Source organism: Nesoenas mayeri, assembly GCF_963082525.1.
Source record: "Nesoenas mayeri genome assembly, chromosome: 8".
NCBI classification, from domain to species: Eukaryota; Metazoa; Chordata; class Aves; order Columbiformes; family Columbidae; genus Nesoenas; species Nesoenas mayeri.
In genome coordinates, this window is record NC_137554.1 from 27,621,984 (window position 1) to 27,648,669 (window position 26,686).

Sequence of the window (26,686 nt, forward strand, 5' to 3'; positions counted from 1 at the left end):
CTGAAGGAAGCCACCTCCAAGACAGGTCACGGGCCAGGTGGCAGGCCTATGCTGGAGACTTCATGTTCACTAAACTCTCTGCTGCTCTCTTTGCAACTGGCTCTTTTGTCAGGTGCTGGCAATTCTCAGATTTGAAGGCAAGCAGAAACATCACTGCTAGATACAACGCCCACGACAGTCAAGAGAAAGACTCATCTGGAGCACAGCGAGTCCTGGATCAGGAATAGCTCATTGTCTGCGCTCACTGTCATCCCTGCCCAAGCCGTTCCAGACGGCAATCCCACACCGCGGCGTAAAGTCACCCGGACTCGGCAGGAGGCAGCTGTAACCATCACCTCCTCTGCTCAGCTGGCAAAGGGCTCCTGTCACTTCCCAACCTCTCAGGTTACTCACTGTTTTAAAGGCAAAAAAACTATGGAAAGGAGCTGACAGACTGAGGAGAGCCCACCCTGAAACTGCTCAACCTTAAGCATGAAGTCGGGCACTTTTTACAGACACAAAGATGCTTCCAACTGGGTTTTCTGAACAATCGCTTTGGCCATCGGCATAAAAGCACAAAGCAATAACATGCTTTTGTACTCCCAAGTGGCTGAGAACCAAGGGATTTTGCAGTTACTGCTCACAAGAAGCAGAGAATATTCTCCTGTTCTTTTAAGGTGAGCAGAAATCTTTGAGATCACACAAATACTCAGTGGCAGAGGAGGGAAGAGACTCAGGAATCCCTGAGCACCTGACAGGACTCCGCTGCGGCTCTGCCCCCAGCAGAGCAAGATTTCATCCCACCTTCCCCTGCCGAAATAAAATTATAACAATAATAACAAATAAAAATGCCATGAACTTAACTGATATTTTATAGAAACTTAACAAACCTGACCATAAAACTGAGACTGGGAGGAAGGAAATGAAAATAAACAAACAGCCAAAAACTCTAGTTCTGAAGAGCACCGGTGTCTTGGAAATCACGAGGAGTGCTGGAGATGTCACTAACAAGATATATACTGTTATTGGCACAGGGTATTTTTACAATATATGTGCATATCTAAACGGTAAACATGTCTTGCTGCTGATGCGGATGCAAAGATTAAATATGCGCATACCAATGGCCCTGCATGTATGGATGAGTTTGTATTGGAGGCATAATTGCAGAGAGCCCTTTGCGCTGCCGCTCTGCTGCTTCAGCACTCTGCTGTCTATGTACGGGCCATGTATGAAAATTACGATGGCCCAAAGTCTCAGAGACACGGCTACGAGGGGCTGATGCACTGGGGTGGGAGAAGGGCAGGAACGTGAAGAGTGCTGCAAATTAAGACTCTGGTATCCTCCACGGAGGCAAGATCTGAGAATGCAAGTCAAATCCTTCCACTAGAGGAGGCTCCATCATAAATCTAATCCGTCCCTCTGCAAGGCTCTGTTATGAACACACCAAAGTCTTCAGTGGTCACAATTTGATCTGAGGCTCCTCAAGAACTGAGAAGTAACAATCATGTTTGACTTATGAGCCCAGGAGGAAAGGGCTATGACCTTGGCATGGTAGTCCCTTGATGCTATTGTGTATAGACCAAAAAAAAAACGAACCCACACCAGAAAAACCAACACTTTTCATGACTTGTAGCAGTGTGGAACAGTGGTTCACCTTCAGTATCTAGACATGTCATCAAATCCAAGACCTATCACCACTATGCCTTAGTGCTGAGTTTCTATGACGTCATCACCAACTTTAGAAAGAGCACTGGAAATGTTTTAACAAGGTATAGCACTTCGATCTTGCCACTGGGTGAAAGCCTACATCAAAATAACAGCCACAAAGAGACCTCTGCCACTCCTAACATTTCTAATGAGCAAAACCCACTTTAAGTTTGCCTCCAATTCAGGCACCTTGCCAAGCTTGATTGCTGGTATTTCTTACACCACTTCTCCAGTTCTTCAGAGAGCTTCTTCTCCAGCTTCTCTAATGTATTCTTTAACATTTTCACAGTCTCAACTTCCACCTCTAAAAAGTCCTTTTCTCTAAAGTATCCAACAATTCAAACAGCGTCAAGAATAAACAAACATAGTAATGGTGTTCATTGGAGCTGAAATCAAGCTGTCCTCATCTGCTGCCTCCATCACCTACCACCAATGAGACAGAGATCCAGCACACTGAACCACTGAATTCAGCTTTGGTCATGTATACATATTGAAGTCAATGACACACGCACATTGAGAGCACAGAATTTACCCTCCCTGTAACTTTTGCTTGTGTTCCTACCATGGCCAAAGATGAGGGAAGAACACGATGGACCATGCAGCTCCTCAGCTGGACAAAGCCACTGAGTTTGACAGGTCTAGAAGCCTGGAATGACCCATCAGGACACTTATTCTTTTGCACTTGCTAACCAACACTGAAGACAGTGAGACCATGACCAGAGCAGCAGGGTCCTCTCCAGCACTGTGTTCTAGACAAGTGATTGCAACAAATGGAGAAAGGCAGAGAAGATACAGCAATCAGGCCTGTGCCTGATGTAGTACATCACCGGACAGCACTGTACCCTTCATCAGCAGCTTTGTAACAAGATTTTTACAAAACAAGAGAGTGAGCAGGAATAAAAAACATCAGTTCAGGCCAATTTTGGCTGCTCTGCGTGGAAGACTTCACTGGATGTCATCACCTGTGTGTGGCCCTTGAGGACTCTGTTTGGCAAAAGGGTCTGCCCACATAAAATAGCTTTCATTTGCCATGTGTTTTTTGTGCTGAGACTGTCTGGGCAATCAAAGTGAGGATGGGGAGTTGTTAGCCCAAATACACCAGGCATCTCAGCTTATTTGAACATCTGGCTGATAAAGCCCAACTGTGCGTATTCAGGATGAAAAGGTGTTTGACATTCAGGCCTGGGTGACCGAGGATGGGGTACTCTGCTCTGAACGTGCCAGATGGCCAGACAGATGCAATCCTTGCCCTTGTCAACGTGTGGCCAATCTCTTTGACTGACTGTAGCCATTCACCGATCTCCGGTAACATGGGCATCAATGCAGAGAACAGATGGGCCTGCGTAGCCACCGCAGAAATGAATTTAGCTCCTGTCCCAGGTCCCAGTGCATCCAGTTCCATCTCCTCTTCCAACATCACGGCTCTCCAGGGACAGTGTTGCAGGTCACTTCTTTCTCATGACCTGTCCTTTGCCTACCCTCTTTCTTTCCACATGCCCTACAATGTATTTAAACCAGAAGATCCCAAAAATTCCCTGCAAATCCGGCCTTTGCTCAGCCTCCTTCCTCACAAAAGTCTCAGCCAATGATCTAAAACCAAAATAAAGTCCAAGGTGTAAAAGGATGGGCATCAGCCATCTTAGTCCTTCACCTCTTCATCCACTTTGATGTTCCTCCCAGGGCAATTCAGCACATCCAGATGGCTTATGGCCCTTGACACCGTCCTCCAAACCTTTCACAGGCAGGTTATTTCAGACCCAGTGTGTACAGGTGTGCTTCTTGCTGCTAGCACCTCCAGGACAACCCGAAGCAGGAGAAGTCACACACCTTCAGATATCCTCAGGATGGGCTTTGCCCCACAATGTGGCGATGCAAGGATGCTTGATTGAGCTGTTACATCCCCACGGTTCAGCTGGGGAGATCTTCCCTTGCTATTCTGGACCTTTGGATCTGACTCCAGTTGAAGAAAAGAGGCAAAGAAGGAAAAGCTGTGTCGCTTTGGTCCAGGCTGATGTGGACTGCAGCAGGCATCTCCCTCAACATCTCCCTCTGCTCTCTGCCTCCCAGCCTTTTCTACAAGGGGGTGTTCAAGTCAAGAGACCCCACATGACCACGTATTTTGAGTGAACTGTCTGGAAAGGATGATGACATTTTTAAAACTATCTGAATCTTCAGCAGTTCAAACAATAGAAGGAGAAGGGAAAAAAAACCCTAAACAAACAAAAAAGTATCAAACAACGTTCCTGCAAACCATCTGTTCCTGCAAAACTCTGCCGTATCTACCTGAGCCCTCTGAGCACATCAACCGAGCCCAAGCAGGTGGCAGAGCTCGCTCATAGGCAGCCCTGGGCGAGGAGGAGGAGGGAGAGATGCCCCCCAGCAGCATTTCTGACCTGCAACATCTCTGCTCTAGGTAGGTCTGTGGGTAGACCCCTAGCAAGCAACACCTCCTCTGGAAATCAGGGGGTTGTGTGTAGGGACTTCTCTCCACTGCCCAACTGAATAAACCACTCGCTTCCGTGCCAGCCACCCAGGTGAGTCCCTGTAAGGCGTGCACCAGCTCCCCAGCACAGAGCAGGGCTGCTTTGGGAGACCAGCCAGAGACACGTGCCACTGGCTTCTCCTCTTTTTTGACCCCTGGCTCTCACTTTCCACTCAAATCCTCCAGATCTGGGGCTGCTTCTGGGGTGTGACTCCTCTGATACCTGTCACAGGCAGGGCTGTTCTCACTACAGAAGCAGGTCCTGATAGCAACCAGTGTTTGCATGGTGGACCACGGGTGGTCTGCTTAACATCCAGTTTCTCCTGCTGCCCACATCATTTCCTTCCTCTAAGCTGCCTACCTGACAACAGCGAGCATCACGCCCTGGTGAGAGGGCACCATGAGCAGACACCGAGCTCTAAGGCACAAAAGTGACACATTCCCGCTCACCCTCTCACCTCTAAAAAGAAAAGCAGCACACAGATATTTGTATGGGTAACAAAGTAAATGGCACGCATGAAGATCACTTTTTTTTTCCCACTCCTTTTAACCAAATCCTGATTTTCCATCGCTCTTGGGAGCGGAGCACGAGCAGTCAGCTGAAGCCTGGGAGCACTGGTGGGTTGGTTGTCCTCGTGGTAGGGACCACACATGAACTAAAGCATCATTCTCTAGCAGAGGAGTTGAAATCTGGGCAAAGTGCTCTGTGCCTTTGACCCTCAAAACAAACAAATGGAAACCACAGCAAATGGGCAGGGACAGGGGAAAGGGAAGGACGCATGGACTTCCCTGGATTGCACTGACACAAAGGAAAAATAAAATTCACACAGAGTACACTCTTGCAGGTGATCCAGACATTGCCATGTAAGCAATCAACGGCAACCACAACAGAAGGAAAAATCAAAGGGTAAAAATCTACCCAAAACAACCCCCAAAATACTGTGAGTTAGGTCATCCCAGAAATATTCAATTTTATCCATTAAGGTCACCCATGCTTTCATCATTACACAATGACATTTTGATCATATTTTTTTCTCCCCACGAAGTGCGAGCAATCCCAGCAATCTTTTTTTCACATCATTTTTCTGATTTTGTGTTTACCATCTATGCATAAAACCCCCAACCTGGCACTGTCAGTCACAAGGTCTGATCACATCATTTTTCCAACAAAAACAGAACAGGGAAGGGGAAGACAGAAAAAAGAGAAAAGAGGAAAAAGAAAAGAGAAAAGAGGGAAAAAGAAAAGAGAGAAAAGAGAGAAAAGAAAGAAAAGAGAGTAAAGAGAGAAAAAAGGTGTGTGTGTGTGTGTAAGCAAATAAACTACTCCCTCCCCCCCGCCAAACAACCCCCAAAACCAAACTCATTTCTCTTTTATTATTTTTTGAGACCACAAAAGTGAGCCAACCAAAACCAGAAAATCAAAATTGAAATAACCAGAAGGAGAAAATAAAGAGTTTAGAGGAAGAGAGGAAACAAATAAAAAAATGAACACTAACAACCCAAACCAAAGAAAATAAACCAACAAAAACTAACCAGCTGAATTGGGAGTTGAGGGTGAGTTAGCCTGGCTTCCATGTGCTGACACGTTGGTAGCTGTGACAGCCGTTTTGGCAGCATAAATATTGGCTTCTTCTTGGAATTTACCTATGTTCTTCTTGTACCGGATTCTCTTATTTCCAAACCAGTTTGATACCTAGAGTGAGTTCAAGAGAAGACAAAGACGTTAACGTTTCGGCTCTGGCGAGTGCAGCTAGTGTGGAAGGTGGATTAGCTCAGGTTAATAGTGCATATTCTTTTTTCCCTCTTTCCCCCATTTTCTTAGCTGTGGAAGGAAGCACCTTCTAACTGTGCATGCCATACCAGGCCCAGGAAAGGTGGTGGGAACCAACTGGGAGCACTGGGTTTGTGCAGATACATCTGGCTGGATGGGTCATACACTATGGGGATGCTCCACAGGAACCACTATACCCACCCCATGAAAATGTCAGATGGGTTTAAAAAAATCTGAGAAAGTCAAATGACCCTGAAATTGCACAATTTGAAAATGGGTACATGTCATTTTGGAAATTTTTATTTGCTCCATCTAGGTCTCCCTTTCATGGGGACAGATGCCTTGGTTCCCTGATGTCCCTTCTCCTGTCTTTGGAGATGCCAGTGTGGCTTTCAGGGAAAAGATCTAACAAATTTACTCAGGCCAGGCTGACACACAAAATTGCCTTGGTAGCACTGAAGCTCTGCTTCTGATCCATCTGTGTGAAATCAGTGCAAAAGGTCAGAAGTGGGTGCTTTTCATCCAGCTGAACTCGGCTTTGTAGGGTTTAGCATGAGCTGCTACATAAACCGGGAGCTTCGGGGGTGGTATCTGGCCAGAACTGCTTCTCATGGAAAATGTCACGGTACCTCCCAAAACACCATGAACTCAGCATTCCCGAAATTCCGCTCAGTACTTTGCTGATAATAACCCTGTTCACTTGCGGGCACTGTGAACAATTTCAGAGAAGACATGGGAAATATTCAACCTGCAATTTGGGAAGCAGTTCTCAGCTTCTCCTTTGACAACACTGAACACAGAGAATCAGAGGACTGTTTTCCTATGTGCAGATATCTAAGCAGAAGACAACTTCCAGCTGCTACTGACCTTGCTTGAGAAAGCTCATCAGGATGAAGAGAATGGGCAAATGTCAGAGGATGCTGCAGAGCTCCAACACCCCAAGTATTGCTTGGAGCTGCAATCTTGAGCTAGCAGATCGACCCCTTTGGTGGGACTCCAAGGACATTCTCCCTTTGCTTGCTGGTGAGAGCAAGTACATCAGCACTCCCCCTACCGAAAGGCCTGTCTGAGCACCAAGATGCAGAAGACCATACTAGATGTTCATCCTGGGAAGCTCATGATTTTTCCCTCATCTTAGGGAAATTGTTTTGGCTTGGGTGTTGACAACTGAAATCCATATGCTAGTATTCTATTATTCCTATAATGCTTTCTATCTGCACTGCTATCAGCAGCTTCTACACAGAAGTGGCTTCATCCACCAATTTACTTGCTACTGAACTGCAGGTTTCCAGCCCTGCGCTGCTGCAGAGCAGGAAAAAAAGAAAATATAACCTGCAGAAATTCCTGGGAGGCAAAAGGTAGTAACTCAGATCAGCAGCCAACCCAGATCTGGGAGCGAACATTTCGATGGCACCAGGAGCAGGTGCTGTTTGTGAGAAGCTCCATTCCACTTCTTGGGTCAACTTTCTCACTGATGACAATGTGCTCCTTCCTGGTCTTCCTACTTGGTCCTCTCTCTACAACACCTCTTGGGCTTCAAATGCTGGAGCCAGTGGATGAACTCTGAGGGTCACTGGGAAGGAAATGGGGATCAATGGCCACCACAATCTATCTTCATCTTAAAACTTGTGAAGCAAAGAACCTGCCTACACCTGGTCAGCCTTTGAGTTCAAATTAACTCTGCTCATGGCTTGCAGAGATTCATGCTGTCCCGTGTTCCCACTTAGCCTCAGCAAAACCAGAGACCTGCATGTGTGTTTGTTTCTGCCTTCTCTGGACAAAGATGGGAGGGAGATCCTGGAGACAGGCACAAGAAGCCTTGATGCAGCACAGGCGAAAAACATCCTATGTGCAGCATTTCTCCTGGGCATTTTCTCTTTGTGAGGGAGAAGTTGCAAGTGTGAACAGATGAATTAAAAGTGAGAGGGGAAGCATCAGGACAGCTGTAATTTTACGTAAGTGAGTATGTGCTCTCATAGGTAAATTTGGGAAGAATCAATGTGTGGGTCTTCTGACCCATGGGATGCAATCGGAGTCACTCAGCAGGCGTTCAACACGGTGTCGACACCTACCCTTGGATGCTGTTGCTCCTGCTGAAGGCAGACATGCTCTCACAAGGACACCAGATGCTATCACTGTCTTCAGTTTACTCAAGTGATGAAGAGGCATGTGCCTGGCGCTGGGATGTGGCCCAAGATGGGGAATGCAATGGGAGCTTAGAGAGAGTGCTAAGCTCACAGGAGGACAAGACTACCAGAGGCCATACAGATTGGCTTTCGGTCAGGCAGTTTGCTCCAAAAAGAGAGGAAATAAAGAAGGGCAGGCCTGAGCAGGGTACGGCTGAACGCTCCAAGGACTGGCTGTGCTCCTCACAAATCCCAGCAGCACCCAGGTCAAAGCTACAGACTCCAGGAACTACGTGGCCACCTTCAATGTATGGAAATAATTCATTTTGTCTTTATTGATCAACTTTCTTTGAGGGATAAGCAAGTCAGGGAGATGTCATGCCCCGCAGTACAAGAGTAATGACAAATGACCCCGAGAAAGCCCACCCTCCTCGGACACAAACTGTAATCATTAGCCTGCCTGTCCCAAACCCTTCTATTCCCACCAGGACCTCATCCATTCTACCTTACCAAACAAACTCTGTGCAACTCTTCCTACTGCGTTTCAATCCCTGGGCTGTAAGAATGGACTTTCAGCTCAAATTAGCTCTTCTTGCAAGCCAACCCAGCACTAATTCCTTGAGGAGAAGACTTTGCCTCCGTGGGTCACGCCACATAATTTCTGTGTTGTTAATACCTTCACTGCACACACAGCTGTGGTTCCATGAAGTCTTCATCCCTTCTAAATCCTCTCCCAAACTGTCCTTTTCCATCCATAGCTTCAATCTGCAAGTCTGCCATCTGCTCTCCCATCCATTTAAGCTGACTTTCACTAAACTCATTTAGTAATTAGATGATCAACACCAGGACACGACTGACTCGACTGAGGTCTGCAGTGCTCTTCACACTAAGGTTTCCTGCTGGCAGTACCCATCTTGCCGTATTTCTGAGCTCTCTCACCTGTGAGACTGTGATGCCGCATTTCTTGGCTAGCTCTTCTTTGGCTTCCTCACTGGGGTAAGGGTTGCTGAGATGGGAATAGAAATACTCATTCAGGATTTCCGTAGCCTGTTTGTTGAAGTTTCGTCTCTTCCGCCTTAGCATGAAGAAAGAGGGGGAAACAGAAGGAAAAGGAAAGGGAATCAGTGCCAGGGATCCAGGAATAGGAATGCATATTTAGATATCCCGACTTTCCCCACTTCTCTCCTTCTCCTGCTCCTGGGAGAATGAGGTGCAAGAGACTCATGGCCAGGAAGCTTCTCATCTGCACCTTGCTGGCAACTCCTCTCTCAGCACCTTCCAAAGCAAGTTAAGTCTCCTTCTCAAAGGATCCCTGCACCCTCCAGCTCACAGAAGAGTCTTTGAACTGGCACCAAGCTCTAACACATGGGAAGGTGACTCCTGACACCTGGCTGCCCTGGCTACTGCTGCTCACTGCAAAGCCCTGTGCTGAGAAAGCAGCCACAGATATATCCTTGGGGAGGTTTGTTCCATTTACGGCTGGGCACTCTCTGTCTGCTACCTCTTCCCTCGTACCCCAGTGCAGCTGCCTCTCCTCCCCATCCCAAGCCACAGCCTTCCTGTAACCAGCTGGGGAAGTGAAATATATCTACTACACCCTGAAAATCTGGGACAATGGAAACAGAAGGAGAAGAATAGGAACCTAGAGGGGACAGGATGGGCTGGAGGGTTAACTTTCATTCCTAAGTGAAGTGCACATTTTCACCACAGAGGTTTGCTGGAAAATGCCACAGAATTTCCTTCTGCCAGAGCAAAGCCAGCAATGTGCAGTTCTCAAGGTACAGCTGTGAGTCTCCCCAAGCCTGAGGCTGGATGTCTTGAATTGCTGTCGCCTCCCTTGCTGAGCCACAGACAACTGAACTGTAAGGAAGGTAAATAGCCTCTTCAGCTCAATACCAGGAGACGCTGCCCTTTAGAACAACCTGGATTCACTCCAGAACCTCAAAACGCCTCTCCCAGGCTTGAGCAATACTGCACGGTGGGTGGGGAGAAAAGTTTGTGGGGGATGAACTCACCGTGCGTCCAGAAATCGGGAGCGCAGGATCATGACGGCTTCACACGTGCTTTGCTTCAACTGCATCTGGATGGAGCTGAACTTGCGGTGGATGATGCTCACCATCCGCTCTATCTCCTTTGGTGAGATAGGTCGGGTCCGGCTCTGCTCACGCAGCAGGTTCATCACATGGGTGGTGAATTCGTTGCATGCCTGGGATGGCAAGAAAAGCAAAAGAAGCCCCAGGATCGGAAGGTCATTCGATGGTGTCAAGGACAGTACAGGGACAACGCTGCTAAGGAAGGGGACGCAAGTGGTGGCCTCAATGGCTGGGGCTTTTTCGGGCAGATCCAGAGCAAGGGTATGCTGGCTCTCGAGGAAGAGAGAAATTTCTCCCATCTGTCACACAGAGAGCATGAGAGACTTCCAAGAAACACGTCTGAGAAAAGCAGGAGCCAATTTCTTTGCTCTCAGGTATCATGGATGGAGCTGGGGCAGCCCTAGAACTCATGTAAAGCCTGTTTTTCTGGATGGGACTGTAGAAGCTATAGATGTATCTGAGGAGGACCATGAACCTTTAGACCCTCTGTCCTTCCTCCAACTGTCCCAGCTGGACCCCAGCACCACGTGTCCTGCAGAACCCTGTGTGTTTCACAGGCACAGCTCCCAGATTGACATAGCCCTGCTCCGCGCTGTTAGCACATCAGTTAAGAAGTAAATAACGATAATAATTAAAGCCTGAGTGAGGTAGGAGCCCTGACAAGTAAGGGCAAGCAGGTAATAATCCCAATTAGTTTGCTGCTGGCACAGCACTGCCTGGCTGCTCCTGCTGTCCCCATGCTGTGCTGTGAGGACAGGGCAGTGAGGGGAGCCGGGGGAGAAGGGAGGGATTTTGAGGCTGGATAAAGTTCACTTCATTGCTCTATGCCCCATCCCCATGAGCATCTTGCAGGCACGACAGGATCCTCTGATTTCCAGAATAAATCCCTGAAAACCAGGTTGAGAAGAGCACTGGGGCATTGATGGCTCAAGAAGCTTTGGTGCTCCTGGGACACGAGTAGATGCTCAGGGACAATGTCCCCAGGTCCCACCCCATAAAGGGGAAAAAGGGGCTAGTATGGGAAAGAAACACAGATTTTGTGGACTGGCAACATGGGCATGATTTACTATCTCCCACCCCAGCGTTCCAAGCTGAATCCCCACCCATGAACCACCAAGGAGCCCATCCGACTGCCCATCTCCAGCTGACAGCTCCATCTCCCGGGGTGAGCAGTGACTACGGGAGCTCTCAGCCGGGCACCTCTTTGTTCCCAGACACCCAAGCAATTTCAAGTCGTCTTCTCTTGGCATGAAATAAAGAGCATTAAAGGAAAAATTGCCAGTGAGCTGCCACGGCAGCGGCCAGATGCCATAAGGCAACCACTGAATTCCCCCAGCCACCAAAGGCTAAACCTTAAACCAGAGACTTGAAACCCTGCCTGGTTCCTGGCCACAGAGCCCATCCTGCACCCAAAAAGTAAGGGATGCTTTCTTGCTCGCACTCTACAAACCACAACCTTGGGGTAGAAATCACGTTCATCACACGGGCAGGCCGCGTGGTGGCCAAGAGAGGTCTGCATAGTATCTGGGAGTGTTCGAAAGAAACTGGTTTTGAGTGTTGGTCTGTGAAGCTTTTAATGCAATTGTCAGTGTTGCCAATAGCTGAATTCATGACACAAATAGTTTTTCCTTTTATAAGAATAATTTACGACAAGAAAAAAGACATTTGTTTCTTTATTTTTTTTTCTGGAAAAAGAACTTTTCAAGCAGAAAAAATATTAAAGGAAGATTTTGATTCAAGCCTTGCTTAGAAAACCGCCTGCACTGAGGCCAGCACCTCAAAGAGGACTCCCTGTTCATAGCACACATTTTTGGCACTATATGAGGGGAGGAGCAAAAATCAAAAATCAAAAGGCAACCCACGCTGAGCCTATTCTCGCGGCACATTCCACCGCAAAGCCCCAACCCTCCCAACCCTCGAAAAAGCACGTTTCCATTCCAACACCAAGCAACAGTTTGCACTTGCCTGTACGCTCCTAACAATAGATGTCAGTAGCGACCCAGGCTGTGCACATCCCCGCGGTGCTGGCACCGGCGGCTCTCCCGGCTGCTCCGGCTCCCACCAAACCACGACCACCGTCACCCTCGGGCAAACCATGCCCTCTCCGCCACGAAGGAGCCTGTTACCTGCTCGTACTTCTCCAGCTCCGTGTGGTAGATCTGCCGGATCTGGGAGAGTTTGGCTCTGTAGTCCGAGTGCTCCACCGAGTTGTCGGAGCCGGCTCCTCCCGATGCGGCGGCAGCGGCAGCAGCGGCGGCCGAGCCGCCTCCTTTTTCGGGGCCCGCTACCCCCTCGGCCAGGAGCATGTTGTCTAACCGCATCAGCTGGGGGTCCGTGGGCTCCTCCTCTTGCGCTCCCCGGATGCTCAGCACTGCAGGAGACACAAAAGAGGAAAGGCTGAGTCGGACCCGGGGTTTAACTCAGGGAAGGGGATGCTCATCCCAAGGTTGGATTGTGGGGGCTCAGTCCCCATCATTGGGGTTTTTCTTCCTTTCCGAAGGGAACTCCAACAGGCAGGCAGCATCCTGGTGCTCCACGTGCTCGGCACCAAGCGCAACTCCTCTCCAGCTCCCCTCCTTCCCGTGGGGAAGAAGTCGGGCAGAACCGGCAGAGAGCTCACCCCAGAGGTAACCCAGAATGCCACACTTTGCATTCAAATACACAGCAAAACTGCTAGAAACACCAACCGAAAAAACAATAAATGCACCTATTCTTGCTGCCAGAAGTGAAACAGACCAAATCCTGATTCAAGCACTGGATAGGAAGTCCAGAGTCTCTAGCCCAGACCTCAGCTTGCCCAGGGGTCCTCTCATGTCACCTAACATGTCATTTATAGCCTAATCTTGCACCATTGGCATCAGCCATAAAGTCCAGATGGCAAAGGTAGATGAACAGAGTAGAGGGCTGACTGTGCCTCAGTTTCCCCATATTTAAAGACAGACAGAGAGGGCTTGCAAGGCCACTCTTTCAGCCACGCAGTGGACAAACAAGCCAACAATAAAGTATGAAATAAAATTTATTCTTTAGAAAATGCCTTTTTTTTTTTTTTCTTTTTAAGAATCCAGTCATTCCAGCGAAGTCTAAACCATACTAAGAAAAGGCACGACAATAAATCAATCCTCCCGGAATGACTTGCCAAGGAGAGAATTTTCCTCCCCTCTTTGTACTCCCCGCCTCAATTATTGCATCGAGTAAAAGCTCTTCTGCAAGGGCTCCCCTGGACAAAACACATGGCAGGGAGCATCCTGACCACTCTGGGCTGGGTTGGCAAAGGGGCACATCCCAGGTGTGAAGGATGGAGGTGCCTTATGTGCCCCCCCAAGGTCTGTGTTTGAACACAGAGGCGTAACCCAAGATTTCTGCATACACAAACACAGGTGTGCACAGCTGCAAAATAAACAAAACAAACAAAATAAAGTACCACCCCTGCCTCCAAGCACACACTCATGCATTCCTAGAGCTGGGTAATGTTGTGTGGACTTTAATAAAGCTGTAACCGCTTGCACCCAAGATGAATTTGACTCCCCAAATCCGCAGTGCAAACGAGAGTAAGTGATTTTCCCCATCATTAAAAAAAAAATAAATCTAAAATGAGTTAGCAATAAGAAGTAAAACCAGAGCAGCTAAAAAAACACAGAGTATAGTCTTCTTCATCCTGAAATATGACAGAGAAGGATATAGCTGTCATCAGTATAGAACTGATGTTAAAGACCCTGTTGAGAGGTTTGGCTAACACTAAAAAGAGCCTTTCTTTCCTTTAAGCCTCAAACTCTACTGAAATCATTAGCTTCAGGACTCTGGCACTTATTGGCATTTTTGTGATTAAAACATTCACTGTCAACACAGGTGGGAAGAAAACATAGAAATCAGTAAATTTGCCAGTAAGATGAGATAACAATAAATAATTCCACGCCAGGGAGGTTCGTTTCTGTACGGAGGGATGGGGGCATGGTGCCAAATTTGGAGCCGGGTGCCAGTTGCCGAGCCCTGAGGAGATGGGTCCGGTGTCCCCCCCCACCACGGGTGGCTCCCACGGCTCAGGCTTCACCCAGAGAACGGCTGGGGATCACAGACGGAAATAGGAGGGTAAAAGTAGCCACAATCCTTACAAGAGAAGAGGAAAGGCGGAGAAACAGGGGAGAAACTTGCTATATAAAAAAATAAATAAATAAAAAGAGAATAAATTCTTGTTCATCCAGGAAAAAACAAACAAAATCCCCCAACGCAACAAAACCAACAGAAACCAAACCAAAAAAACAGGACTACATTAAAGCACATCAAAAGCTCAAATACAAATGGAAAGCAACACAGGTAAGAAAAAAAAAACAAAACACAACAAAAACACAAACAACAAACTCTAAAAAACACGTGCACTAAAAACCAAAAATGACAAAAACAACCCTAAATAAATAAATCAAAAGCAGAGTTGCCAAAACAGGTGCATCTGGATTTCAAAAGGGAAATATTTTTAGATTAAGGATCTCAGGAATCATTGACCTGACAGGTAGGCACAAGTGATTAATTAGTTGATGTTTAGAAAGCTGCTTCCCGATGAAGAGCACTGTATAACCCGTGAGCTCTGCGACCGTGCGACACGCAGGGCCCAGCGCCCGCTGGGTGCATTCGCATCCCGAGCATCTGATGGACGGACACGTGTCCCCGCATGAGAGACCTGAAACCAGCCGGGGACCGTGTGGAGACGGCCCGGGCTCAGCAGAACACTGGGGAGTTAATAAATGGAAAGGCCAAGGTGTCTAAGCAGAACTGATGCTGCCTGTTTATCCCTGGAAGGCTGCGCTCAGCCCAAGAGAAGATAAAATGGTTATTTTAAAGCTCCTTTTTTATCTTCCTGGTGCCGTCCCCAGCTCCATCCTGCCAGGACGCCTGGGGTGCCAGGCTCCTTGGTGGCTCCGACACCCCAAAACATCCCCTTTGATGGGATGCGGCCCCCGCTCCGATGGCCGGGGGGCTTGAGGTGAGCCGGTACAAGCCGCAGTGCTGGGGCAGCTGATGGTGAAAGGCGCCCGCTCTCCCTGGGCTGCCAGCTTTCCCACCAAATTAAAATAAAATAAATCCAGCAGAATGATCCTCAGTGGTCCAGCCATAAGCCGGAGCCAAGGGGCTGTGGGCACCCTCCCTCCCGTGTCCTGGCATCCCCAGGACCTGCCATTTGCTGCTCCTGATTAAAGAGAGAAAAAATAAAAAGCAAGAACAAAAAGCAAGATAGCGGCTGGCAGCTGGGGGGAGGAAAATTCATGCAAGACTTTCTGTCCTTGGCCGCTTTCCTGCTGGCTTGGCAGCTCCCGGAGCCACAGCAAATGCCGCTAGAGGGTGCTCGGCCCTCACTGCCTCAAAATGCATCTTAATATATAAATATATATATGCACACATGCAAATATATAAATATGGATGTGTTTTAAAAGCAAAGCCAAGCCATGTGCCTCATCCCTGCTCCAAAATGCTGCCTGGCTGACCATGGAAGGGGACAGAGGAGCACGGCTGCCCCACAGCTTGTGGCTGTGGCAGGGTCACCGTCACCAACGCCAGCAGCAGGAGCAGCTGGGGACCGCCGAGCCACCAGCCTGCGGTCTGGTCACAGATGCCACCAGGGTCATGGAGACCTGTTCTAGCAGCTGGGAAATGGCTCCCAGCTCACATGCTCGCTCCTTCTCCCTCCTGAGCAAGGTGTCACAGTCACAGTGTGCAGAGGACATCTCTAAGTCCTGGTCTGGCTGTGGTGCAGGACACGGAGAGGTGGTGGTGGGACTGGCCTCAGAGAACAAGGTGAGTAGACTAAGCTGAAAATATTTCCCTGGCTCCTTACATGCCCTTTCTATTCAGGGATGCAGGATGGAAAACAGTATCAAGTCGACAAAGCTTTCAGGTGCTCCAAGATGTCTCCCACCTAGCTGGGTGTCTCCGAGGAGCTCCTGCAGAGCAGCCAGCCCCACGCTCACGCGAGACAGCCAGCACCCCACACGTCTGTGTCCCCACACCATGGCACCTGTGCCTGATGTCCCCATGAGGTGGGGGAGCCACGCAGCCTGATGTACAGCCAGAGTGGGGAGCAGGGGGCAGCAGAAACAGCCCTTGCTGGACATGGTGCTGCCATATGCCTTCAAAAGGTGGGTAACCAGTCTCCTCCTGGTCCTCTATGCCACCATCCCCTTCCCTATTTACTATGTTTTCCTGGAAGCATTTTTCCAAAGGGACCTGTGGAGCCAGCTCAGCACAAGAGCTGAGCACACAGTCGTCTCCCACGGCCATCCCAAAACACTTCAGCAACAATTTACTCTCCACCCCTTCCAAACCCTACAGATCAGAAGTGTGCAGGCAACACAGGCAGAACAACATCATGAAGGCAATCAAACACAATGAGGGTGATGGCAGCAGCTTAGCAGGAGACTGTGGCTCAGCAGCAACAGCAGAAAAGGATGGTCAAACCTCCAAGCTTCTTCTAGAAAGGGCACTTTATCCTATTGCAGTCAGGGTCTGCAAGCTGGAAGCAGGGAAGCAGGGGCCTGTCCCAGCCAGACTCCAGCATGGGATATATCCACTCACACGGGACGTAGGCTGCCATGGTACAGCACTCCCCACCGATCCTTATCCTTTTATCTCCCCACGGATGCTGCTGCATGTGTTTGTGCTCATCCCCAGTTAGGTGCCGCCAGGACTTCTGGGGTGGAAGTCACCGATCAAGCAGGAGACACTGGAGGAGGGTATGGCCAAGCAGAAGACACTGGAGAAGGTAAGGCAAGGTGGGAACTGCCCATCCAGGGATGCAATGGGGACATCTCGGAAGAAGAAGACGCAGTGAATGACATGAAGCCAATCCAGGTTGCAATGATGAAAAGAGAGGTCCCCAGAGGCAGCGCAGCCGCTCATGAGGCTTTGCTGCACAGAACCAGCGTTCCTTGACTCTCTGCTGACTTCAGTGGCCAAAACCACAGTCCTGTAAAATTTGCTGTGACCGGCTGGTTAAGATCCCGTCCAACTACACAAGCTGACAGTTCCTCTCCAGCTCCCTTTGCTGACACCACCAGCCAAGGGTCCGTCTGGATGTTCAAACAAACCCACCCTTCTAAATAGAAAACTGCTGCGTGGTTTTGGTGAGTACGGGAGGAACGCTGCCCTCCTGCCCGAGCGGGGCTGCTTCAGGATGGGTTTCCTCCTGGTTGTTTCTGCCCATTCCCAACTTGCCGAATTGCCTTTCCAGGGGGACATTTTAAAGGAGAAGGAGATTTCAAGTAAATGATTGCAACTTATCGAAAATAATGTGCTACTTAGCATCGGAGACAAGCATCCTGGCAGGCAGAAATGGGAAGCAGTGCCGGAGCAGATGGGAGTAATTAGGTTGTGATTTTCAGAAGGGTTTTCTTTCCTGCCTCCACTGTGCCGAAGATATGCTGGGGAGGGGGAGGAACAACCCACCCAACAGCAGTTTTAAGAGAGGTGGACGATCGCTCTGCCACGGCGGTCGGGCTGTGAGCTGCCTTTGGTGTGAGTTTCCCGCGGGGAAATCGGAGATGTCTGGCATGGCAATGCAGCTGGTGGAGCTCTGCGGGCTGCCCCGGCCGTCCCCTCCCACAGACACAAGCAGGACAAGAAGCATCTTTCCCCAGCAAGGCTGATATGCCACCCCAGCACGGACATCTCACCCAAAGTCCCACATAAATCCCTTCCTGGACCTGTCATGGACAACAAGGGGACGGCAGCTCCTCCATGGGAACCCCGAAACTCCTGTACAGACCCGCGCAAGGCTCAGCCAGGCCCTGAAACACACACTGAACATCAGTTTTCTTCCGAACTTTTGAAATTTAACCACCATCCACAATGATCGCTTGAGCTCATGCGGTCCTGGCGCCAGGAGCTCACCAGTTTTCTTTAAACACAATTTTTTTTACATGTCCAGGTCTAAAAATACAGCCAGGAGGCCAGCAAGTGTCCCTGCTAACAAAACCAGTAACTAATCACCTTATTTTAAGCCGATCTCCATATTCCGTCCGAATCTACATTTGTGAATGCTGAAGATCAACAGCACTGAACCTGGTATAAAAATCTGCCTTATATCAAAGGACAGCTCTGCATTAAGTGGCTTGTGACTGCATCCTCCTCGTGCTCACATGTGTAGTCACAACCAAAACATGAGAGTTAGGGTTTGCTTCCTTGGCTGATCCATGATGGCATGGGTTCGAGCTGCTCTTCCCAGATTTTGGGCAGAAAAGCCTCATGCTCCTACCTGAACTCCTGGATTTTTTTTTCCATGCAAGTATATTTGCAGCCTAGTTGCTCCTGCAACAGCAAACTCCAGACACAAAGGAAAAATCCAGTGTCTTGGATCTGCTCTTTAAATACAAAGTCACCTTCAAGACCCTGTGTGCTCAGAAGGAATAAATGAACTCACAGAGCTCTGTGGAGGATCCTAAAGCACCTCCGGCTGGGTCTTCACACTGCCAGTTCAAGGTCCCACCTGACAGACGGCAACAGAAATGTCTTCTTGGCAAAGCATATGGTGTCCACCTTCAATGGGTATCAACAGCCTCAGCAGCCAAGGTGGAAGACTCCAGTACTAAGTAATCACAGGGAAGTTTTAAACCTCCCTTGGATATATTCACCATGTTTACATAAATCAACATCAAAACACAAACACCTATTTCCAACATAAATGGAAACTAGCATTTCCAAATACACCGACACACACCCTTCCAGGAAGAGGGAATTAAGAGAAGTTGTTGGTTTCTTTTTCTTACAACTGACATAAAAGTTCCCCTCCTTGCTCCAACCTTTCCAAAACTTACAAATGGATGAACAGATTTTTGCTCAGATTTTCCATAACAGGCTGCCATGAGATGAGGCATGGAAAATTTCAGCTGGCAAAATGGCTTTTTGTGCATCTAACTTATTTATTTCTCAGAAAAAAGAGGAACATCATGAAACCGATGGGCCACTTCTGTCACAAATCTTCACAGTCTAAAGCCATAGAACAAAACAAAAATCCCAGCAACAGATAAAGACAGAGGCTTGTACGCATAAGCAATGCAAACCCATCTTGGACGCTTGCAAACCCATCTCCTCTACCAACACAGGAGTGTCCATCCGAGTTGCTTGGAAATGAAGCACTTAAACAATCTTGTGAGAGATGCTCTAGAAGGTGAAGAAGTGTTCCTTCAGTCCATAAAGCACACAAAATTGTGGTAAAATACATAATCTCACAGAGACAGGGAGCAAGTCACATCAGTTCAGAGTAATGGTCCATCTGGCCTCAGAGGCCAACTCCAGCCATGGTCAACAAGCCCTACTGGAGACCCAACCAAGGCCATGATCAACAGCAGAAGTATCAGATGCTCAGGACAGTGACACCTCCGCCAAGACCCTCCTACCTACCACCAGTGCTGGGAACATGCATTGCTATCCAGAATCAGATCAATTCAAAATGCTTCCCGAATCAAAAATGAAATTTTCTCCTCCCATTTCATGTTACTGTTTCCCCCTTCCTGCTTTTTTTTCTTTTTTACATCAAAATTTGGTTTCATTTCAAAACAACCCAATTGCTTTAGAAAACGCTAACTTCCCAACATGCTAGAGCAGAAAAAGCTAAACTATTTGCTGAATCCACCCCCCAAAACAGTCTGAACTGCCTTCAAACTGTAATTTTGGGGTGTGAGGAACAGGAGAAGGGACTTTATCACATGCCAAGAAGTTTCTCAGTTCCCAGCAGCAGCTCTCCATCACTTGGGGGGGATGCAGCTCGCATGTGCCATGGAAGCTGCAGAAGAGAGACACGTATTTGATAGAACTGGCAAACACTCTGTACCAGTTTTCTCCTAACCCCATCCCAAATGCCAAACGGGTTGCCATAGTGAGTCAGGATCTGGCAGCAAAATGCTCAAAAGGTCTGGAAAATTATCACTAACACATTGTGGGGGAAAAAACAAAAATCCCACCCCTAAGCTGGAAAAGGATCCAAAATAGCCTTTTCCACAAAAATAAGGCATAGTGTTGCGGTGATTACTGAAAACCAGATTCCCTGAGAAATGTGACTCTCTGGGAAGCTGAATGAACACAGATGAGCTCATCTTTCCAGTCCTTCCCCATGTCTTCCTCCTGCTGATCAGTTTAGCTCCTGGCTAATAGCCAAGCCAGGTATGGACACTTTTGACGCCACCCCTGCATGCTCAGTTATCGATGTGTTGCGGTCGAATGAAGCACTGCGGATCAAATTTAAATATTTTCTATTTTTGTCTTTACAGTCCTGATGCCACAACCCATGTCTAGTCGCGGATGCTTCACTGCAGGTTGGTGATCAACTCCCATTGGCTTCGGCAGCAAAACTCCCAGCTGTAACTTTCACACCTGAAATTTGGGGGCAGGTAGCGCTCAGAAGCCAGAGCTGATGCAACCTCTTGCACCATGAACCCTTGCAGATCACTAAACAGGGGCAGTTTAGCAGCAGAAAGCAGGCTGGAACTGGTTGGAAATTTTAAAAACAAGCCAACCACCCTGCCGGTGGACAAACCACCCCCTCCTCTTCCAGCTACAGCAGCTTCAAACACACCTTTGCCACGTCCCATGGAGCAGGAAACCCTCACAACTCCCCCTAATTAAGGAAATCAACTTTAATGCCCCCTAATAACACTCTGCAAACAACCTATCACCCCAGAGCCAAACTCTGGGCATGGAGGGTTCAACCCTGTCTTACTGGCACCCTTCCCTTGGAAGAACATGGATAAATTTTGTCCACACACCGGTCCCCTCGCCATCCCTCTGAGCACCCCACACAGCCCCAGGCCAGGCTCACAGTTTGGCCACGAAGCAGGCTGACGCTGGGGAGCAATGCTGGAGTAATCCCACGCTTGGCTTATCTCACTAAGCAGTTTTCCCCTTCCTAAGCAGGGCAGGATTAGCAGGCTCCAGTTACAGCTGTGAGGAGTAATCAGTCCCTTATCTGCATAGGCAAACCCAGCACATCTCAAATTCTCCTGCTGCACTGACCACATAGTAAGGGAGAGATTGTTCGCAGCCATCCAGTCTTCTCCATCCCACCCCAGCCCCTGCCATGGGCAGGGGAACGGGGACAAGGACTGACCTCCAGCTGCTCACAGCAGCAGGAGATAAAGGAAAGCAGGGCAAGATTCAGCGCTGCTCTGTTGCTGGCTCTGATTTAAGCAGAAGATGTAACCCAGCTAATTGACCACGAGCTGGCCTGGCTCAGGGGAGCAGCATCTGCCACGGAGAAAAGCCGGTGGCTGGGATGGTAAATTGGCATTACAGGCAGCAGAGGGGAGAAGGATCACACAAACACACACACGTGTTCCTTCCCACACCTCCTGGAGTGCGTTTGGGATTTTTTTCCAACACTAGGTTACAACATAAGGCGAAGAAATCACATTTTGCTGTTGTGATGAGAACAACAGGAGGTTAAACGCAGGGCTCAGCCTTGGTATCTCCAACAGCAGCACCTGCCATGCTGGGACCTCACCTTCTCCTTGCTGGAGTTTAATGGACCAGAGACCCTTCTGCAGCATCAAGAGAGCAAACTGTCACTGAGGGACAGAGTAAACCATTGATTCCATCCTGGGAGGTGGCTCGGACCTGGCGCTGGTCAGGCCAGCAGACAAGTCCCAGCTCAGAGCATGGAGTGGAGGTGGGGCTCCCTAAGCCTTGCAGGAACAAATCAGCAAACAAAAGATGGGATTGCTCCTAGGACAGGTCCAGCCATAAAAAACCCCCCTGAACGCCAGTTGTGCTGGGATCTGCCTCCTGCTCCTGCGAGGTGTTTTGCATATGAATTCTCCTTGCTGAAAAGAAATGGGTCCTTTGAATGAGCTGAATCTGCTAATGAGAAGCCGGGGGCCTCCAGAGCCCCTCTTGAGGACAAGGGTCCCATTTCAACTGCCCCAGGCCAAGCCCTGAAATCGCAGAACAAACAAAGAGAGGTTTTCCCCAGAAGGAAGCTGCTTTTCCAGCCGGCTCCCCTCTCCGAAAGGTCATCTCCCCTGGACATGAATGGCTGCTTGGTGCACAAAGCAGCCAGGGCAGGAAAGTCATAGGTGAAAAAAAACCTGGCAAGAGCCCAAGCTGAAAAGCTGCATTTCAGATTCCCTTCTCCTGCCATCCTTCAAAAAAGATGATCGTAAGACTCCATCCAACGAGAGCTGGCTTGGAGCTCATTGATGGCAATGTCCCATTCAAGTCCTGGGTTTGCTAAGTGATTTGAAGATACTCGCTGCCCATCGCATGACTGACAGCGTTGTCGCTCTGTCTCCCAAGTTGATGGCCTTACCATGGGCTAGATTTGGGATTCTGTGCAATACAGGACAGAGATTCCAAGTCTTGCATGCAGGTCATTGCAGGAAATACCCTGATTTTTCCCTCCCTTTCTCTCTCACAGAGCAGGCAGTGTAGAACCATGATAGACATCTACCAAAAGCCAGGGACAGACACCTAACAGCCTCCCACCCTGGGGCCATATCCTCTCCCTCCACTGTCAAGGGACCTCCCCACCTCCTGCTTACTGGTCTGTGCCCAGAACCAAGTTCTCATTTCCAGCAGTGACTTTCTGATGCAACCCAAGAGCCGAGCACGGCACTTCTCACTCCTGCTGACCTGAAGGCAGCCTTATCCCTCTATGCTTGGAGAAGGTGGCTGCAGGAATAGTATATCCTTTATTTTTGGTGCATGCAGATAAGGGAAAAGCAAAAAACAAGGAAGAAGCAAGTCTTAAGCAAGGACTCTCCACACAGGGTAAAACCTCAAGGATGGGCTTTAAAGCAGGAAACCTACTGCCCTGGCAAAGGGGAGAGCACGGCCACTGCCAAGCACAGGCAGATCAGAAGTGCCTACCATGTGTGATCGTCTTCTCTGAGACCAGCCATGGCCCAGGGTCTCTGTCTAGTGGAGGATCGACACTGCTCTTCCCTGAGAGACAGGGTCTCCGGTGCCTGATGGATCAGACACCATCCCTCCCCATATATGCTTCTCTCCCAGCCATGGTATGAGGCAACCCCAAGCCTCTTCCATGAAAAATCTGAAAGTAAGCTATATGCCTATGAGGATAGGTCAAGTCCAAAGTACTAGAAACAACCACAACCAAAGATGTTGGAAATCCCACACCAGCTCCTGCAGTGTAGCCACCATTTAGATGCTACGTATCAGTCCCTGGACCATCTCAGGCACCTACTTTCGGTGGTGGCCCATACTGGGACAATATCAGGGCAATTCACATTGTTACAGATGTCACCTAGAACACAGGACCAAAACCAGCCACCCTGGAACCTGTATCCACATTGCCCCTGTGCGTTTCTGAAGTACCACAGCTCTTGAGGACTCAATGTTCCTCCAACTACTTGCAGGCTTCCCTTACACACAAGGTCTCTCTATACTACACAAAGGTCACACCAAAGCCTACCTGAACGCTCCTCTTCCATTTGCTTGGTTTCCAACCTGGTCCCACTCACACCACCACAGAGAGATCAAGTTTACCTGAGTCTAGACAGTCATCAAGCTCCCACACCTAAGACACGCTATCTTGAACCCAGCTTTGCTGAGATTCAGTGATCTCGGGCAAATAAGCGAGCACATTTTTTACATGATGCTCAGTCCCTCGCACCTCCATGAGGACCTGCTGAGCCCGGCATCAAACCCAGTCCTTGAGTGCGCCAGACAAAGCCTGACTCTTTGAAAGGCAACAGCCGGTCGGCAGTGTTTTAAGGCCAAAAACCAGCTCTGAACGTTCAGTTCCTTCTTTAAATAGAGGCCCCTTCTGTAAACGATCTGTTTGGACAGGAGGGAGAGTGCTGCAAGAGTCCAAGTGCTTGTGAAATAGGATCAGCTGCCTTCGCTCCCGCTCCATTCAAAACATGTGGGGGGAAGAAAGAAACCCAAATCTGGCAAGGCAAGAGGGGAGGAAAGAGTCCCCCTACACCTCTGTGCTGCTGGAAGGGTGCGAGACACCAGTAAAATGAGGAAAAATAATTAAAAAGGATCAATTAGTGGCACTTCTGTTTCGAGGCGCCTGCGTGTGTTTAATTATATTCCATGCAAAACGTTGTTGACGCTGATTTCTGTGCTGCAGGGCAGTGGGGTAGCAGGACCCAGGTCTGCCTTCTACCCCAGACAACCCCGTTTGGGGCTTTACCCCCAAGCCCACCCATCCGCGTGGTTCAGCAGCACCGTTGGGCAGAGGGGGGCTGACCCCCAGCCCCATGGCGTGCTGGCCAGACAGACAGACGCACAGCTCTCCCCTGCTCCTGCGAGAGGCCCCTGCCATAAACACAGAGGAGATTAAAAAAAAAACATCTTTGCCCAACTCCGGCTGCGTCCCAGATCAAAGATCATCTCCAGCGAGGCCATCTGGTCCTTGTAAATGTAAAACCAAATTGAAAGCCCTGCCCTCACCTCCTCTGACTCCCTCGGCAATATTGCTTTTACCGGCCGGGGACGGAGCTCGCGAAAGGCATCTGTATGTAATATAGAGCCCCCGTGCAGCTGGGCTATAGGTTTGCGACCCCCCTTTTTGTTAATCATGAAGCAGAGGTGAACGTTTTCTTTGGATCTTCAGGGGCCCTGTTATTCCCAGGGGCTTTGGGAAGAGCCCACGGCGCCAACCCTGGGATGGAGGAGGGCTGCTCTGTATCCCCATCGCTTCTTTCCAGCTGAGGACTGGCTTGCTGTCCCCGTCCCTGTTTAAAAAGGGTCATGCCAGAAGGAGCAAATGTCCCCACTATCCCAAAAGTGTCCCCACCATCACAAAAGCCATGCAGCACCCTCCTTCCAGCGCAAGCGGGTTTCTCCTACCATTGCTCCCCACCTGGAGGGATGCAGGGGACGGCAAATAAACAGAGAAAGAGAACGACTGAACTGAGCACTTCCAAAAAGGGGATAAAATGCATCTGAGCCAAAAACAACTTGTGAAAACCCTGGCCACTGCCAACCCAAATACTCCGGGCTCGACTTGAAAGGCAAGTGGGATCTGCTATCAAGAAGAGAGAGCTACATGGGAGATGTCGGAGGCAAAGAGGAGGCAGCTTGAGGAATTCCTACCCATCAAGCTTTATTGTGTTATTCCAACTAAGCAGAGACAAAAAGACAAATCTCAGCTCCCTACTTTCATTTATAATTGAACCCAGTCCAGAAGGATGGAGCAAGTACCATCTGTAATGCAGAGTGCATTAGCAGCCGGCAGAATGAAATATTCAAATTACTGTAGGCTACCTCGCATTTTAATGACAGGGTTACAAAAACCTGACTTGTAAGTGGAGATTGGACTGGAAGAACAGAAAGTTTGTTTTTTCAGTGCATGAATTAACCTAACAAAATATTACTTTCAGGGAAAAAAAAAAAAAGCATTTGCATGGGTAATTCTGCAACATATCCCAACAGGCTCACAAGAAAAAGAAAATTATTCCATTTAGCTATCCTAATTGATATATTGTCCAGGGAGATTAAAAGACTCAGGGAAAAAAAGGGCAAGGCTTTTTCCTTTTGGCTGAAGATACTAAATAAATATACGTAGGTGTGCACAAACCTTACCAGCACATACAGGTCCCATACACAGGGCAGCCCATATATGCATCCATGGGTGTATTGGTGCAATACCTGCACGAGATGCAGCTTTTCGATGCTGTGCACAATTTGAATATGCAAATCACCCCTTGATTTCTGTGCTTGTGCCTGCGACGGGGATCCATTCGTTTTGATATCGTTAATCAGGGCTGCCGAAAAGCCTGACACAGTAAGTGGCTGTAGCCCCTAGCAGTAGTCAAGATGGAGTGACAGGCTCCATTTAAGATGTCACAGCATATAATAAAGTGTAAAACTATACTTAAAATAAACGAGATAGAAACAATAAACTTGACTCTGGGTTTGAACTTTCTGGGAGAGCGGCAGAGAGACACGAGCGTGTGCAAGCGGGCATGGGGCTGGGGCAGCTGGAGAGGACGGTCCCCCCAGCACACGGGTGACAGCCAGGAGGGCTCCCTCCCGTGTCCTCACAAGGAGCTGAACTTCTCAGCAACTCTACGGTAGCAACCAGTCTGCATGTGGGATATCTCTGGAGCTTCTGGAGGTGGATGTGGAGGAGGAAGAGAAGGGGTCATAACCAGGATGTGCTGGGGGCTGAGGGGATGGCCAAGCCATGACAGGCATCAAAATTCAGGTGAGGAGCCCATCAAAGGGGCTGTGCCTTGCTTTCAGCAGCTCAGCAGAGCAGAAGGGATTTACCCACTGCAGGTGTCACCTCTGGGCACCTGGATAGAGGTGGGGACAACACAGTCCAAACCACCCTTCCCTCCTGGGCACCCAGAGAGTGTCAGTGGCTCCCGGTCACGTTTCTGGGGTATCCCTTCCCTTCCATCCCTGGGTAGCAGTGCCGGGATGGGATGGAGGCAGTGATGTCCTCTGCATCTCCAGCCTGGGCTTGGCCACGTGCCCTGGGACCAGGAGCCACAGCAGAAGCTGGAGCCCTTCTCTGGCAAGATAAGGATCAAGATCAGGCCCATGTGGGGGTGGAGGGGGGGCACAGTAACAA

The 26,686-nt window shown here is 49.0% G+C and overlaps 1 protein-coding gene across 5 annotated transcripts in view; it reads right to left on the reverse strand.

Moving 5' to 3' along the window:
- PBX1 (PBX homeobox 1) overlaps positions 1-26,686 on the reverse strand; it is a 127,241-nt gene that overhangs the window by 14,429 nt on the left and 86,126 nt on the right. For 4 of the 5 annotated variants that reach the window (XM_080348626.1, XM_080348625.1, XM_080348628.1 and 1 more), the window contains 4 exons: positions 12,285-12,529; positions 10,081-10,271; positions 9,005-9,140; positions 5,702-5,861 (listed from right to left, as the gene is read on the reverse strand). In XM_080348626.1, coding sequence (XP_080204752.1) covers positions 5,702-5,861; positions 9,005-9,140; positions 10,081-10,271; positions 12,285-12,529 — 732 coding nt within the window. Of the gene's footprint in view, positions 1-5,701; positions 5,862-9,004; positions 9,141-10,080; positions 10,272-12,284; positions 12,530-20,956; positions 21,027-26,686 lie in introns of those variants that run through there. The other variant, XM_080348627.1, reaches the window with a different exon arrangement.